At 40.9% G+C, this 15,316-nt stretch overlaps 1 protein-coding gene across 2 annotated transcripts in view; it reads right to left on the reverse strand.

Moving 5' to 3' along the window:
* LOC115458932 (RNA-binding protein with multiple splicing 2) overlaps nt 1-13,569 on the reverse strand; it is a 168,086-nt gene extending 154,517 nt beyond the window's left edge. Inside the window, exon 1 of one of the 2 annotated variants that reach the window (XM_030188789.1) lies at nt 13,090-13,569. In XM_030188789.1, coding sequence (XP_030044649.1) covers nt 13,090-13,149 — 60 coding nt within the window. In that variant the 5' untranslated portion in view covers nt 13,150-13,569. The remainder of the gene's footprint in view (nt 1-13,089) is intronic. The other variant, XM_030188788.1, reaches the window with a different exon arrangement.
* Between the last annotated feature and the right edge of the window lie 1,747 nt (nt 13,570-15,316).

The raw sequence follows: 15,316 nt of genomic DNA on the forward strand, positions 1-15,316 counted from the left end.
ATTGTAAATAGCATTCATGTTTTATAGCTTCTATCCTCATGAATACCTGCTTCTACAGCTGAACACCAATATCACATTGCTATTCCATCATCGGTACCTGTAGTTTACTAACCCTGTATTGTGTGGCAGTTGTCCACTGTTGATAATCTTGAGATCAAAGTTGACTACATAATCTATAGATAACATTAAGAGGATGTATCATATTCCATATCTTAACTGAAATCGGAGAAAATATCGTCAGTTAAAGCCTGTAGGGCCAAGAAAAGCTGAAGGCTAAATGTTTTAACCAATAGTCAATATGCAAGCTAGGATATTATATGAAAATTTTATGAAATTCTTGCAGATGCAGCCTGGTTGCTTTGTTTTTCCACCTGATATAATCTCCCCACCACCCTGAGTTACAAATACTGAAAATGAGTACTAGCATATAAAAAGCATTCATTTACAAGTAGAATACCTCTCTGCAATATTGTGTAAAAGCCACCAACTATGGAAGTTACCACCTTCTACAATGCTTTACTGTAGAAAGAGTTCTATACAATTACACTAACCAACACATTTTGGCACAACCTTAAATTGATAGTGGTATACTCTGAGTAACCTGAAATCCAAAAACTTCAGTAAGTCAAAAGGCTTTAGCTGTGGCATTCTGGGTTTTAAAAAGGATAATACATGGAATATGAACTGCCAGTAATACTGAAGATCCAGAAGAGCAAGTAAAAAAAAGAAAAAACAACTTTGCAATAAAGGAAATGGCATGAACAGGACCATTGAGTACCATTAGTAAGTCTCCTGAGTTTAGCTGTCACAAGAATCACTTTTTGGATTAACAGCATTAGCCTGTAACTATCTTTGCATTTGCTGACTGAAAGCTATAAAAACAGCTTGTGCATAAACACCAATCTCTTCACTAAAAAGGGCCAGTAGAAATATATAGATTTAAGAACTTTCTAGATCCCCTTTTAATTCACAGCAGGGCTGTATACAATACAAATTCACTTCCAAGTACAGATTTATAACCACTATTAATACCAACATTATTAGTTTGCAAAATGAGTATGTTTTAACACCCAGGCATAGTCTGAATATACCCAAAGCTGATTTGCTTCTGAACAGAATATCAATGCCTCAAATCAGTGTGCGCATTGTTATATACCATAAAATAGAGGTACATAAGAAGTCTACAAAATGATAAAGAGGCTTTGTGAACAGCTAAACCAGAGATGCCAAAGAGTGAGATTGAAGGCCAAAGATTTTTCAGACTTTACATCCAGGGTACAAATCTAGAATGATTTTAAGTGTAGTATTGCTTTGTAAATGAATCAAGACAGCATTAAAATATTGGCTTTCCTTTGGAGCCTCTGAATGAAAGCTTTTACTACTACTATTTAATATTTCTATAGTGCTACAAGGCATAGACAGTGCTGTACATCATACACACACACAAAAAAGTCCCTGCTCAAAGAGCTTACAATCTAGATAAGAGGTAAACAGACAGAACAATTAAGGGTAAGGTAATAAATAGGCGAGGTAAAAGGACAGGGCAAGTGAGTAGTGGTTAGGAGTCAAAAGCAGTGGTAAAGAGGTGGGCTTTAAGTCTGGACTTCAAAACGGCCAAAGACAGGGCCAGACGCAAAGGCTCGGGAAGTCTATTCCAGGCGTGAGGTGCAGCAAAGGAACAGAGTCTAGAATTAGCAGTAGAGGAGACGGGAACAGATAGATTTATCTACAGAACGGAGTACCCGAGGGGGGGCGTAGGGAGAGACAGGAGTGGAGAGGTAATGGGGAGCAGCAGAGTGAACACACTTATAAGTCAATAAGAGAAGTTTGAACTGAATACGGAAACGGATAGGGAGCCAGTGAAGTGACTTAAGGAGGGGGCTAATGTGAGCATAGCGACTTTGGCGGAAAATGAGTTGCGCAGCAAGTTTTGGACTGATTGAAGAGGAGAGATGGCTAAGAGGGAGGCCGGTGAGAAGCAGGTTACAATAATCAAGACAAGAGGTGATAAGTGTGGATAAGGGTTCTGGTAGAGTGCTCAGAGATGAAGGGACGGATTTTGCTAATGTTGTAGAGAAAAACGACAGGTTTTGGCAATCTGTTGCATATGAGCAGAGAAAGAAAGGAGTCAAACTGTCCTAGTCACCCTCCTGGCCAAATTCAAGCAGGATAGCCATAGGTAAAAGCATACTCCTCCTCCAGTTTAACATGTCGAGCACATTCGACATGGTAAACCACAACATACTAACTACTTGGCCACTTGGGATTGAAGGAAATGTACTAAACTGGATCAAAGGTTTTCTAAACCACCAGAACTTATCAAGTAAAATCAAAATTCAAAGCAGTCTGCGGAGTACCTCAGGGATCACCATCACCACCAATACTCTTCAACATGATGATTCCACTGGCACAGTCCCTATCCAATCGAGGCCTTAACCCATTCATCTATGCAGATGTTACAATCTACATCCCCTTCAGACATGACCTGACAGAAATTACCAATAAAATCAACGATGGCCTGAACATGGACTCCTGGGCAAACTCATTCCAACTGAAATAGAACACAAAACATTGCCTCATCTCCTCTCCCAACATAAGTACAAACCCACAACCATAAACACCCCAGGTCAAACCCTCCCTACCTCAGACAGCCTGAAAATACTCGGCGTCACACTTGACCACAACCTTACTCTCAAGAGCCAAGTAAATTCTGTAAGAAAATGTTCTATTCAATGTGGAAGCTCAAACGATTAAAACCTTCCCCCCCCCCCCCCAAGAGCAACCTTTCGAAACCTAATACAATAAATGGTCCTAAGTCATGCAGACTATTGCAACGGAATCTACGTGGGTTGCAAAGAACAGACCGCCCAAAATACAGCAGCCAGGCTGATATTCAGCAAAACACACTTTGAAAGTGCCAAACCCCTTCGAGAAAAGTTACATTGGTTCCCGAAGAATGGATTATCTTCAAAATCTACACCTTAATCCACAAAATCATATACAGCATAGTCCTTATAGATCTACCAATAAAAACAGTCAGATCGTCAAGATTATACCTAAACCTACACTACCCGAACTGCAAAGGACTGAAATACAAATCAAGTTACATATCCTGCTTCTCCTACATAAGCGCACAACTATGGAATGGCCTCCCAAAGCTGTGAAAATCCATGACCACCTGAACTTCAGGAAATCACTAAAAACCAACCTCTTCAAAAGGCCTACTCCAATGACCCCACGTAAATCTCTTCACCCGGAAACACAGCATGACTATGATCGTTCTGGACAACACACCTCATCCCTTCCAACCCCCCCCCCCCCCCCCCCCCCCCATATACCTCATTCGATCACTATTCAACCTTGTAGTTATCAACCGACTGGGCAAATGCCTCTGACGGTACTATGTAAGCCACATTGAGCCTGCAAAGGTAGGAAAATGTGGGATACAAATGCAACAAATAAAAAATAAAATAAGACTATAAAAAATTTTTTAATGTTACTATTACTATATTAGTTAAGAAAACAAGACATTTACCATAATACAGATTAATAATCAACTGTCATGAAGTTGAAGTATATAGAAATTATGGTAAAATTTGCCATATTAGATGAGGTTTTAGAGTATTTTGCAAAATATATTGAGATGTTTCTTTATAACATTCATGCCCATCATGTACAGTAGTCTTGATTAACCAAGCTTCGCTAATCTGACCCCCCCCCCCCCCCACACACACACACACAGTCACATTATTGTGTTTCTTTCTATTTTCCAGTGTAGCACAGAAGGAAGCTCATATCTGAGAATTTGTTTCAGACCTGGGACCCTGCTTTTATAGCAAAACAGTGCCATTGTGACCTGGGACCCTGTTTTTACATTCTTTATGCATTGTTTCAGGGGTTACTATTTTCCATATTATCTGAGTTTTCACTTACCCAACAATGGGTTGGTCCTGTTTATGTTGCGAATTGAGACTTTGCTAATTACAGTTCAGACTGTCTAGTGCCACCCTCCATATTAACCTTGCTCCCTCTCCCCCTCCCCCCCAGATCATCAGTTCTGGTTACACGACTGATGTAAAAGAAGCTGAGTGGCACTAGTACAGCAGAACAGTTCACACTAAACCAAGATAACCAGCAGTACCAGAAGCAGCAATAAAAATCTACTTTCCAGTATTCAAGTGGGCTTAACAGAATCCACTGGTGTGGGGGCAGCAACTGTCGTCCACCACAAGACATTGAGGGCAAAGATTGGACATAAATTGCTTCTTTATAAGACCAAGATTTTATCAAGTCTGGTTTTAGCCACAAACAGTACACATAGTGGCGGAGTAGCCTAGCGGTTAGTGCAGTGGACTTTGACCCTGGGGAACTGGGTTTAATTCACACTGCAGCTCCTTGTGACTCTGGCAAGCCACTTAACCCTCCATTGCCCCAGGTAGAACTAAGTACCTGTATATACTATGTATACTGCTTTTAATGTAGTTGTAAAAACCACAAGGCAGTATATGAAGTCCCATTCCCTCCCCCCCCCCCCCCCCCAACCCCTTTCCTGCCATTGAGAATTTGTTCACAGGGCATACTTGTAGGCAGGAGATACTTTGCAGTCAGGCCAGACTGCAGACTATTGTGTGTTCAGTATGCCAACACATCTGCTTGTGGCAAATGAGCCCTGTAAGCTACTGCTGATCACTAATCTACAGCTTGTGTCAAAGACCATCATGGAGAGACAGGAGAGCATGAGGTAGTTGACAATACTGCTTTATGGCATACCTACTTTTTCTCCTGCTGAATCCCCACTGCTCCTCTGTACCTCTATCTGAATCCCCAGTTTCTCTCTCCAGTAACTCGGTGCATTGCAGAAGTTGGCAATTCCATGGGTCACAGGGTGGCTAGCATGTTGATATCCTCCTTGGTGAAGGTTTCACCTGCTTTGCACAAGCAAGGAATCCACCAGCACCTAAATCTGATACCAATCCCCATCACCAAAATTACTTTTAAACTACTTTCAAGATATTCACTATTGAAGACAATACAAGGTGACCTTTCTGGAACACTTCTATGGCATCCTTGAAGAGGGTCAGGATCTCTATGACCTAGTCATGTTTCTCCAGTCATGTAGCCCCAGGGGGCTTTCAGTACTGATCTTGTCCATTGTTTGATCAAGGCTACCTATTGCTCCACTAACCTCTCCAGCAGATAACTGAAATGCCACCAGGTGCCAACATCCTGAATGAGCTGTTGCACAGGTACCTGCTGCTTTCAAACTTAACTGCAGTTCACACTCACCCTTCACATTCAGGTGAAAGCAGAGCCAGCTCTAGGTTTCCTGCTGTCCAAACCATTTTTGGTCCTTCCTTCTGAATATCATCCATCCGTTCCAATGATTTTGGAATTCTTAAGTGTACAGAACGTAAAACATTTACAGATTATATGCATGTTAATCCATAGATTTGAATGTATTAAGTCTATTGTGATCGTACACAAAATCATCCACGGAGACGCCCCGACCTACATACTAAACCTCGTGGACCTGCCTCCCAGAAATGCCAAAAGATCATCCCGAAAATTTCTTAACTTACACTTCCCCAGCTGTAAAGGACTAAAATACAAACTTATACACGCGACCTCCCTTCTCCTACATGAGTACGCAGTTGTGGAACGCACTACCAGCTGACCTGAAAACAATTGACGAAATATCCAACTTTTGTAAATCCCTGAAAACGTACCTCTCCAATAAGGCCTACAAAGAGGACCCATAGCTTAACTATACCGCCTCACCAATCCACCCCTATCCGAAAGTCATCTTTCTATATCTATTTTCTTTGTACTTCTTTTCATCCTTAATCTCTATGCAGCACCAACTGTATGACATCCTGGAATGGCAATGCCATAACAGACCTCTGTAAGCCACATTGAGCCTGCAAATAGGTGGGAAAATGTGGGATACAAATGCATAAATAAATAAATATGCTAAAATTAACACAGAATGAACCAATATGCTCCAAAATGTGCATCCTTAGTGGAAGTACTCTGCTATATTTGGACCTTTGACTTTGTGACAAGACTATCGTGTCCCTTGTTCCCCAGCTTAGTTTTTACTACAGATACAAAAGCCACTCCCCCTTCTCTGTTTTGTTCTCTACAGTTTTACAAAATAGCCCAGAACCATAGTACCCTAACCTAGCTGCCAGTATCATTGCCCTTATTTCCACTAGGATATGGCCATTGACTGAAGCCAAGGTGGAGGGGGACTGCATTCCACAGTTCTGGGCCTTCTATAGAGAATATAGAGTGCAGTTCCCAAGTACCCCTTGCCAGTCAGGTTTTCAGGATATCTGAAATGAATATGTATGAACTTGATTTGCATACACTGCCGCCACTATATGCAAATCTCATGCATATTCATTGTGGATATGCAGAAAACATACTCCAGGACCAGACTTGGGAAACTAGTCTAACGGACTATATTTCATGAAAGGAAGGAACAAGTTTACTCTGCTGGAAGGAACGAAGGTTGCAGGATGGATAGTAAGGAATAAGATATTGAAGTAGAAATAAGGGATGACCAGTGGTACAAGTCTTGTATACCAGGAGCTTGAACAGGATGCATTGAGAGATAGGCAGGGAGCTTTGACTACTCCAGATAGCGCTAGCAAATGCATTCTTTTCCCCTGTCTTTGCCAGCTGTGCCCTCAGCTGATCACTGTATTTATGTAGACCAAGGATCACCCACCTACAAGAATTTGACCTGGAGGCTACTTGGTAATTGTCTGTTGGGAAAACTATGCTAGCTCCTCCATGGCGGCTTGTTTAGATGGGTATTGGGGCTGCCTGCCCCTCATGAGAAGCTGAGTGTTCAGCTTGGGAAACCCATTTCCTCTGACACTTTCCTACCACTGCTACTTGCTGAGCAAGATAGGACTCACCACCCTCCTTTGAACCTTGCTGAAAATTTAGGTGGCTCCTACTTCTCCCAGTGGTTCTGGTTTGTCTGCCATGCTCCTCCCCTGCATGGGCACTGGGGCATTTGCTTAGTTTAAAAAGTTTGTTTAAAGGCAAATTGGGGGGGGGGGGGAAGAAGGCCCTCATCTGTCATTTACCATTCATCTAAAAATGAACACACATCACCATCATTAACTATTTGTCAAGCACGAGTTACTTTTTTCTTTAAGAAAATGGACTTCATTAGCAACTGCTGGGTACTTGCAAAAGACCCATTTTGGCTACTGTCTGAACCATTGATTTAACAAAGCACAGCATGTATATGCGCTTAGCTATGTAATACAAGGTTATGAACTAGAATAATTTAGTTATAAGACTATACCATAGGGGAAGACACCTAGAAAAGGGGGGGGGGGGGAACTACTACTGGTGGGATCAACAGATGCCATGAATTTAAAGGTAATGAATAGAACATTGAAAAGAAAATCCTTTTTAAACTTATTTTCTGATTAGCTTTCAAAGGCAATACCTTCTTTAAATCAGCAATGAGCAATTGCTGGCAAATATAGGACTATATAAATGAAACAAAAGCATTCCAATAACACAGTCTCACAGGAGAGGGTAGAGGTGGGTTAGCTGAGAAACAGGGAGAGATGGATGGGTGATAAATAGGGTGACAAAGCAGTATAGTTTTATGGGTTATGCGATAGATCTGAAGTCCTGGTCTGTTGGTGTCAAAATATTTTATCATTTTGACTTCAAAGGTCTTACGTTCCTGGGTTGTCTTAAAGTTTCCTTTAGTATTCGCACCATAAAATTATTGATGTAGTGTTCTGGTTTGTAAAGTGCTGTCCCACAGAGGTGACATGCTGGTTGGAATTGTAATGTTTAATACGTCTGTGTAAATTGATTCTTGTCTATCAGGTTTGTTTCTCCAATGAAGCACCTTTCTTCACACTTTTGTATTGAATGATATATGCCACATGAAGATGAGCATGTGCAGGAGGGATCCCCTTATGCTGAATGTGTTATTACTTTTAAAAAGTGGACTAGCACACCACTTTACTCAAAGAAAGAAAAGAATGACTTAATTATTAAAGCTTAAATCAAAAAGGCTATTTCAGTGCCTCCCTGGTTTGATATGTTTTTGTCTAGAGGTAATTGGTGTACTGTTCCATCTCCTTTTCCCTGGTCTGATTCTGATCCCATCATCTGTTCTATATTGTTACCAAAACTGAGTCACTAATCGACTGGCATCTAACCCTGGAAACCCAAATCAATTGCACCTCAAAGAAAATGTACTACTCAATGGAGAATTAAACGCATAAAACCTTTTCCTCTAAATGTTTTCCCTAATTTAATACAATGGTACTAAGCCATCTGGACTATTGTAATGTAATCTATGCAGTTGCAAAGAACATCTAATCAAGAAACTTTAGACTGCCCAGAACACAGCGGCGAGACTGATCTTTGGCAAACCTAAATTTGAATCTGCCAAGCCCTTTCGTGAACAGCTACATTGGCTTTCCATTAAAGAACATATTGCCTTTAAGATCTGTATCTTGATTCACAGGATCTTTTATGGAGAAGTTCCCAAATACATGCTAGATCTGGTTGACTTACCACCCAGAAACAGTTCCAATTCTACCCGATCCTACCTAAATTTACATTACCCCGATTGTAATGGCCTTAAATACAAATCTACCTACGCCTCCAACTTCTCCTACATTAGGTACACAACTATGGAATGCATTACCCAAATCCATAAAATCAATCCAAAACTATCTAAATTTCAGAAAACTATTGAAGACCATCCTGTTCAAGAAGGCTTACTTCCCAGACTCAACCTAACCATTCATGGTTCTCGGCAAGATTTTCCGACCTTATTAACTTAGCTATGTACTATCTTTGATACCTTTGCTGTTTAAAATGATACCTAATTGCTTATTACCTTACTTTTACATTGTATAATGATACTTTCTGTACTGTAGTCCTCCCTACAGTTCTATGTAAGCCACATTGAGCCTGCAACTAGTGGGAAATGTGGGGTATAAATGTATTAAATAGAGATGTAGTCCAGTGAACTTCTGAAACATGCTATGAGGAATCAATCAGGTCCTTGTTTGTAGTCTACTTGGGAGAAATGGAAACTAGATTTTTTTCTCTCTCTTTGCTTGAGATTTCATATTGTGTTTTGCAATGCAATTTAAAAAAAAGCATTTGATAGGATAGGCAAGGCAAGGATTTCTCTCAAGTTATTCAAAAGATGTTGCTTTTCACCTAGTGTTGAACATTTGATTTTCTCTAATAAAAAACTTTCTATACCACCCTGCGCTTTAGATACAAAAGCAGTTCACACTATGGTATAACTAGTAAATCAAAAACCAGAGAAAGGATAACAGTAAGATTTAACTAGGAATCAAAGGTTAAAATCCACTGGACAAGTTAACAGCCAACCACACCAAATGCCTGACAAAGAAAAAAAAAAAAAAAAAAAAAAAAGAGGTTTTTAACCTTGGTTTAAATTTAGCAAAAAAGTAGACAGCATTCCAAAGGGTGGGGCCAATTTATTTTTAATGCTGGATAACATAGACCATCAACAAGTTCATATGCTGAGAGTAAAGAGGTCTAGATGTGTGTATTTATGAACCATTAAAGTCTTGATATACATCTATATAAAATATTAAACAAATCCCTAAACACTGCATGCTGTTTACCTGCCATCATTTACTATCATTGGAATGTATATCACATCCCCTAGTAAAGCACAATAGTCCATCACAGAACACCATGCCTTTAATTATTCCCATTCCATAAATATCTCAAAGCATGTGTCCATTCTGCAAAACAATGCCCTTACAGCTAGATTTCTGGTAGAGGATAAACCTATCTCCAGCAAAGCAGGAAGTCGTTCAAATCTCTGCTGTAAAGAGCCTAATGGACTAGATGGGGAATGCTACTCTAGCTTACCAGCTAAATACTGAGGCTGTCCAATAGATGCTGGTTCAGCCTAGCATCCAGTTAAACTTTGGAGCTGGGACCCGTTCGACCCCACTTACCCCCCCCCCCTTCCACCCATGCCCCCCTCCCAATAACTCTCCGACACTAAAGCTGGGTAACCATAGGCCGCAGCTTGCTTTATTAACCATGTACTTCATAAATTAATTAACATGAACAATGTGACCCCCCTACCCCGAGTTACATATGTCCAGGCTTAATAGTTAGCAGCCCCCCCCCCCCCCCCCGCATTAGCAAATCGGCAATTTGTCGGCATCTTCTGGGCCCCACCCTACCAGCAAGGGCCCTGATCCGTGCGGACCTCCGCACATCTTCCGGGTCGCCCGACCCGCCTGTCACGCCCTGGCTTAGCCCCCATGAGCCATAGCACCTGTAGCTCGGGGTTTGATTGCTTCTTTTACTGCTGCGACGAAACTCCCAGGCCATATGCTGGAATGAAAAAACACAACCAGGAAACTGCCTCTATCTCCTCCTCCCAACCACATGCCAGGGCAGGAGGGTGGGCAAACTGCCTCCAAGGAACAGGAGGACGCCCGTATCCTCGGAGGAGCTCTTTTCACTCTCCCTCTTAGCCCCACCCCACCCCACTCCGCCATCCACCAATAGCGGCCCCCCACACGAGGCCCGCCGAGGGAGCAGCTTTTAACTGGCCACTCACAACGCGTCCTTCCCGCGCGTCACACCCATGGCACCTCGCACCCCTTCCCCTCGCTCTTGCCCTTCCAGAAACTTCTCTAACGGGCCCAGCCCTCGTTTAACGGGGCCCATCGAGACCAGCTCTCGGGCCTTTTAATCAAGTCAACTAACATTTTCTCATCCCCATCAAAAAGCTTTATTGCATTTCTGCACAAACTGAAATTATCTATTTTGACACTTACACAGAATAAGATAGTAGAAAGTAACATGCGTTTTAAAAACCAAAAAATACACCGGAAAGATTCAGATGTAATACCAGAAGATGACTAAATACGATCAATCTTAAAAGCATATGGAAACAAATTGAAGACCTTTGAGAAAAGGATAAGGAGTTTGGTCAAGCATCTCTGAAGTTCTTCTGAATGTATTATTTACAGAAAGCAAATTTCCAAGATATTGGATGAACAAGTTTTATAGAGATCCAGACGCACATTAAAGAGCCTGCATTACTAGAATTTCTCTCCATTGCACTGGAGTCTAGACCACTTCAATGTAGTATTGTCCTCCTAATAGAAGTTACTTTCATACCAGCTACCCCAGAGAAAGAACTATAGAAGTCCAGAGTTAACTATCCCAATTCATAACCTTTAGGATGGGCATGCAACAGCCACCCTAGAGAATTTGGGAGGCTCATGTTAAACTCATTTTAGTGTAACACAACCAAGTTTGGCCAATTTATCCTATTGACTTTGTACTAGCCATCTTGTCCCATTATATATCAACTGCACTTGTCCCCCTGGCTACCTGTTAAAAGTGTTTCATTGTAGGAACGCTATTAGCATAATATCTGCTATGTGAATGCTTTAATTCATACTACTAAAGATGTATGATTTCTGTTGTGCTGACATAGTATGTTATATGAATTTCTTTCATGCTACCTATTATGATAGCATTTGTGTTCTGGTATTTATCATATTTGTTTTACAGTGCTACGTGTTTATATTTCTGATATTGTATAATGTGAGTCCTATTACTAGGATTCAAGTTGCCATCTCCAAGTTTACCCAATAAATTACTCAGGTGTACAGAAGAGCTAGAAGCTTCTCTCCCTCCAAAAACTCATGATCCTATTGGCCAGTGCTAGGGACTACAGCTCCACTATCTTAACACATTAAAACAGAAATGTCCTATAAAGTTTATACATAACCACAGAATTGGAATTCTGACCTACCCAACTTAAGCTCCTCTCAGAAAGGCCTAGATCTGAATAGTCCCCTACATATATTTATTGTGTCAAGGACAGACTAGGCAGGGCTAGCCTTAACATTAGGCAAGGCTAGGCAGTTCCCTTGGTTGGCAACTTCCATGATGAGAGCAGTAGATGGAAGATGCAATTCAAGACAGTAAGTCCCGACAACCACAGAAAAAGGGATTACTACAGGAAATACGATGCCCAATTATGTATTTTTAAATAGTTGTCCATTGATTACCACATTGTAGAGATCATTAGAATTTGGAAAGGGTAAGCCAAAGGAGTTAATGCTTAATGCTCACACCTGAGGCATCAAGGAATGTAGTTATACGTCTTACCATGTTTGAAAAATTAACAACACTTATCCCAACTCCTTGTCACCCACCCCAGATTTAAAAAAAACAAAACCATCCAGCTCCGAAAATTTGTAAAGAGGTCATTGAAGTTGAAGCCAAACGCTGCTCTTATACTTCACTTAATATACATTTACTACTAATTACATTTAGACCAGAAACCTAAAACAAGGCCACATTGGCATAGTTCGAATTGTTGCCCAACTCGATTATTTACTACACAAACAGCTGGCGGAAATCGGTCATCCCGCAAGAACTGCGCACAGCCCATTTGTGACCCCAGAGGCACCTTATAGAGTTTCTTTCTTCTGCATTTTGAAAGACGAAATCCTAGAATGTTTTAAACTTCTTTACATCAGACCACAGACCCTATAGCAGAAATATAGGCCCATACAAAGTTTCTTTTAGCCCATTCTGCAGCACAAGAACTAGCCCGGTCCAGAACATATGACCTGACACTTTTGCATCCCAGCATCAGTGTTATCAGCTGGTTACCCCAACATCAAAGGAACAAAAGCAATTAAAAGACATCACCGACCATCACCACCAACTCCAGGTTAACGCCACACTGAACCTCAACTTTTGTTACTCACTGTACTTAAAAAAAATATATATATCCTTTTCGCCTACAACTTAATACATATTAAACCCAGTGCTAAAAGCAGAATGAAATTCACCGCTTCCTTGGGCGGGGGGGGGGGAGGGAGACTCCAAATTATCCCATGCCCAAATCTTTCACACTTTCTCTTCTTTTATAAGCTCGGAAGTTGACTCAGACTTACCTCCCTCGTATGGCTAACCAGCAGTTCAGAAATAATTTCAAAAACGAAGTCAGATTTCTTTCGTTTGGAAATCTCACATCAAACCAGAAAGGCGAGTCCAACTCACCTCTTCCTCACTGTTGCTATTGCTCTGCTCAATGTCTTGCTGCTGTTTGAGGTTGCTCATGTTGGAAAGTTTCACAGCCGCTTCGTCCACAGATTCCACAGTTTATTTTTAAGGTTTTCTTCTTCCTCCTGGATAGTGGTGCTTTAAAGAAAGTACTTTTGCTTCCTTTTTCTTTTTTAATTCAAAGTGTTTTATTAAGAAGGGGGGGAGACCTTGGTGCTTAGCTGTGAAAAAGGTGCTCCAAATGAAACTCCAAGGTTTACTTTGTTTTGGAGAAAGAAAGAAAGAAAAAAAAAAATGAAGTAAGTGGACAAGGTGCGCTGTGAAGGTGAAAAGAGAGTGAGGGGAAGTGAGTTTTTATACCCTATGCGTTCACATGTAGCTTGCCGGTACTAGATATTTAATGAAGGGGGGGAGTGAAAATTGGTATAGAGAGAAAGCAGTTCCGAATGAAGCCCTGATCCTGTTTCTCCTCCTTTTCTATTCCATCATCAATTAAAGTTTAAAAAAACGGCGGGGGAGGAGGGTAAGGAAAGTGCTGCCGTGAGGTTAGAAATGGGACTCAGCTGGAATCAGATCCAGCCCCTTCCCCACTGCATCACCGTCGCCCTGGGAAACCGCCTGGCCAATTACTGGCCAGCTGCAAACTTTTTTTTTTCTACGAAAACTTTTTCAACTTCGATGAACTTGCATGATTGAATTTTTTTTAAGGGGGCAGGGATCTGTTTCACTCTCTTTAAAACATCCAGTTTGGAAGTGGTTCTCCTCCCAGGGGATAAGGCTTTGTGGAAGGGATTCTTTTACAAGATAGCTCCTTATTAGCTTTCTTTCCCAATCCAAAACGTAATTGTCATATATATATATATCTTGAGAATAATTATGCGCTTAAAAGAGTGGAAACACTGCTGATTTCTGTAGAATAATATTTCCAAAACAAAACATGACAAAAAAACCCCCAACAGTATTCTCCATTTTATAAGATAATCACCTGAGCTGCCACTTATCTAGCTCCAGGAGGGAGATTTGTTTTGTTAGCCCTGGTTTTGAACTTGCATTCCAAAGAAGTTATTGATTCTACACATTGAAATTAGTGCTGCAGGTCCTACAACAGAGGAGCTTAGTGGTTAGAGGGAATGGGACTTGATATACTGCATTTCTGTGGTTTTTGCAACTACATTCAAAGTATATATGGGTACTTATTTGTACCTGGGGCAATGGAGGGTTAAGTGACTTGCCCAGAGTCACAAGGAACTGCAGTGGGAATCGAACTCAGTTCCTCAGAATCAAAGGGGGTGCCTGATTCAAATTCCACTATTGTTCCTTGTGATATTGTGCAAAGTTACTTAGCCCTCCATCGCCTCAGGTACAAAATTAGTTCGTTACCCGTCTAGGGACAGGGAAAAACCTAGTGTACCTTCAATGTAGCTCACACTGAGCTACTACTGAAAGGTGGGAGCAAATCCAAATAAATAAATAATATATTATGATAGATCAGGGAGTGGTCTTCCTCTTGAAACTGATAACTTGGAACTTCTGCACCAATAAGGAAATGTCAGTAAATCAGGGTGTTGCTGCACTGTTTATTATTAAAACCTATTAATTTTACCATTAGGGTTGTCATTTGGCATTATTTTTTAGAACCAGTTTATTCAGTCCAGATTTTACCACTAGCAAGAATGGATTGTACTTCTGATTCCAATATTGATATTTCAAAGAATAGTAGGACTATTTTTGATGCTGAGATTACTGCTCCCTTCCTATGGGACCAATCATAGACACAAATTACTTCTCTCTTCTTAAGGAAACTGAGAAAAGAGATCTAAACAAATTTCAAACAAAAATATGTTATTCTGTAATAGTACATCATAAATGAAATAGTGCACATGTAATGGGGCAGTTCGGCAAACTGAAGAGTAGCAAATCTCCTGGACCGGATGGTATTCATCCTAGAGTACTGATAGAACTGAAAACGAGCTTGCGGAGCTACTGCTAGTGATATGCAACTTATCCTTAAAATCGAGCATGGTACCGGAAGATTGGAGGGTGGCCAATGTAACGCTCATTTTTAAAAAAGGCTCCAGGGAGATCCGGGAAATTATAGACTGGTGAGTCTGACGTCAGTGCCGGGGAAAATGGTAGAGGCTATTATCAAAAACAAAATTACAGAGCACATCCAAGGACATGGATTACTGAGACCAAGTCAGCATGGCTTTTGTGTGGGGAAATC

This window comes from Microcaecilia unicolor, unplaced genomic scaffold, assembly GCF_901765095.1.
Source record: "Microcaecilia unicolor unplaced genomic scaffold, aMicUni1.1, whole genome shotgun sequence".
In the NCBI taxonomy this organism is placed as follows: domain Eukaryota; kingdom Metazoa; phylum Chordata; class Amphibia; order Gymnophiona; family Siphonopidae; genus Microcaecilia; species Microcaecilia unicolor.